This window comes from Suricata suricatta, chromosome 13 (assembly GCF_006229205.1).
Source record: "Suricata suricatta isolate VVHF042 chromosome 13, meerkat_22Aug2017_6uvM2_HiC, whole genome shotgun sequence".
Lineage (NCBI taxonomy): Eukaryota > Metazoa > Chordata > Mammalia > Carnivora > Herpestidae > Suricata > Suricata suricatta.
In genome coordinates this window covers 47003794-47005272 of record NC_043712.1, presented here as the reverse complement: position 1 = coordinate 47005272, position 1479 = coordinate 47003794, and the positions used below count along the sequence as shown (strand labels likewise).

General features: G+C 49.5%; 1 protein-coding gene across 1 annotated transcript; it reads right to left on the bottom strand.

The window, feature by feature from the left end:
• Positions 1-708: 708 nt before the first annotated feature.
• Positions 709-1453, bottom strand: LOC115276990 (interferon omega-1-like). The gene has a single exon (XM_029921096.1). The coding sequence runs from the start codon at positions 1411-1413 to the stop codon at positions 826-828; it is 588 nt and encodes a 195-aa protein (XP_029776956.1). The 5' UTR covers positions 1414-1453; the 3' UTR covers positions 709-825.
• Positions 1454-1479: the final 26 nt, after the last annotated feature.

The following is a 1479-nucleotide window of genomic DNA, read 5'->3' as shown; positions in this document are numbered from 1 at the left end:
CTCCCAAAATTATTTGTATTTAAAGCGTCTATGAAGGATCATCATTTTCTTTTATGTCTTTTTGTGCTTTTAATGTCATTGAAGTTTAAAAAGTATTTATCCTCTTTCATGTCTCTTTCCCTGTGAGACTGAAAGTTTTGACGCAGAAGTTGCCGGGTTAGATTTACTCAGACCTGCTTTTGGGAGGCTTTTCCGCATCTGCCGCATGATGCTCTATTTACATGTGACATGAACTGAACGGATGAATAAGTCGATGGATGCTACCATCCATTCTTCCATTTGCTTTAGAAAAATGGGACTTGGACTTAAGGGTTTTTTTTTTTTCTGTTTATTTACGTTTGAAAGGAAGAGAGAGTTTGTGAGACCGGGACGCCAACTAACAGAGTCACCAGGGCACCCCAGGATTTAAGTTTTAAGAAAAAAGAGACTCAACAAGTTATCTTTGAAAAGAATTTAATAAGTAAAATGTATATTTAATAAATGGAACGGTGAATATGTTTTATAAATTTTAATGCAATGTAAAGGCAAATACCTTTACATGGGAATACAAATATAAAGAGCATAAGACAAAAGAATAAATAAATACATAAATACATAAATAAATAAAAATAAAAACAAGAAATAAATAACAGCAGGGCCATTATCTCTTCAGGACACATGATCCTGAACCTGGATTTTCAAACATATTTTTGCCAAATACTTTTCACAAAATAATTGTGGTACTAAAGTTAAAAAAATTCTGTAATAAAGCTAGAATGAGGGTCTCTTGAAGTGAGCAGACATAAGCGCAGGGGTGATGTGGCAGGTCCCTCAGTGAGAATCAGCTCAAGGTGACCCCAGGTCTCCATCCTTAATTCCTATCCTATCTTGCAAGGTCGCCATGGAGGACAAGGATCTCATGATTTCCAGTCTGACAATTTCCCAGGCGCAGTCGCTGTGTCCCTTCTCTTGCAGGTAGAGACGGATGTCCTGGAAGTACCTCTTGATGGCCAGGACCGCGCCGTCCGCCCCCGGGCCGCCGGCTCCGGCCCCCTGGGTCCGCCCCGCACAGGCGGCCAGGCCTTCCAGCTGCAGGTGGAGGCCCGCGCCCAGTCGGGCCAGCAGGGCGGGGCTCCAGGGGGCCGGGGCGCGCTCCGCCAGCAGCAGGTTGAAGATCTGCTGCAGCAGCTGCTGGAGGACGGCGGCGGCCTGCGCCTGCTGCAGCCGGCCGCCCTCCAGCAGGTCCCGGGGGAACCCGAAGTCCCTTCTGTCCCGCAGGCAGAAGAAAGGGGACAGTCTCCGCATCTGGCCCAGGAGCGCCAAGTTGTCCCTGCTCAGCTGCGCCTGGTTCCGAGGCAGGGCACAGCCCCGGGCGCCCCCAGGGCGGCAGGTGAGCAGCACCAGGGCGGCCAGCAGAGGGCGCAGGAGAGCCATGGGGAAGCCGAGGGTGCGCTGGTGGGCTCAGCGGGGCGTCTGTCTGCTGAACCTGGGAGCCAGGGT

Excerpts from the sequence above, each read along its gene's own strand:
- LOC115276990 (XM_029921096.1), bottom strand. The coding sequence starts at position 1,413 with ATGGCTCTCCTGCGCCCTCTGCTGGCCGCCCTGGTGCTGCTCACCTGC.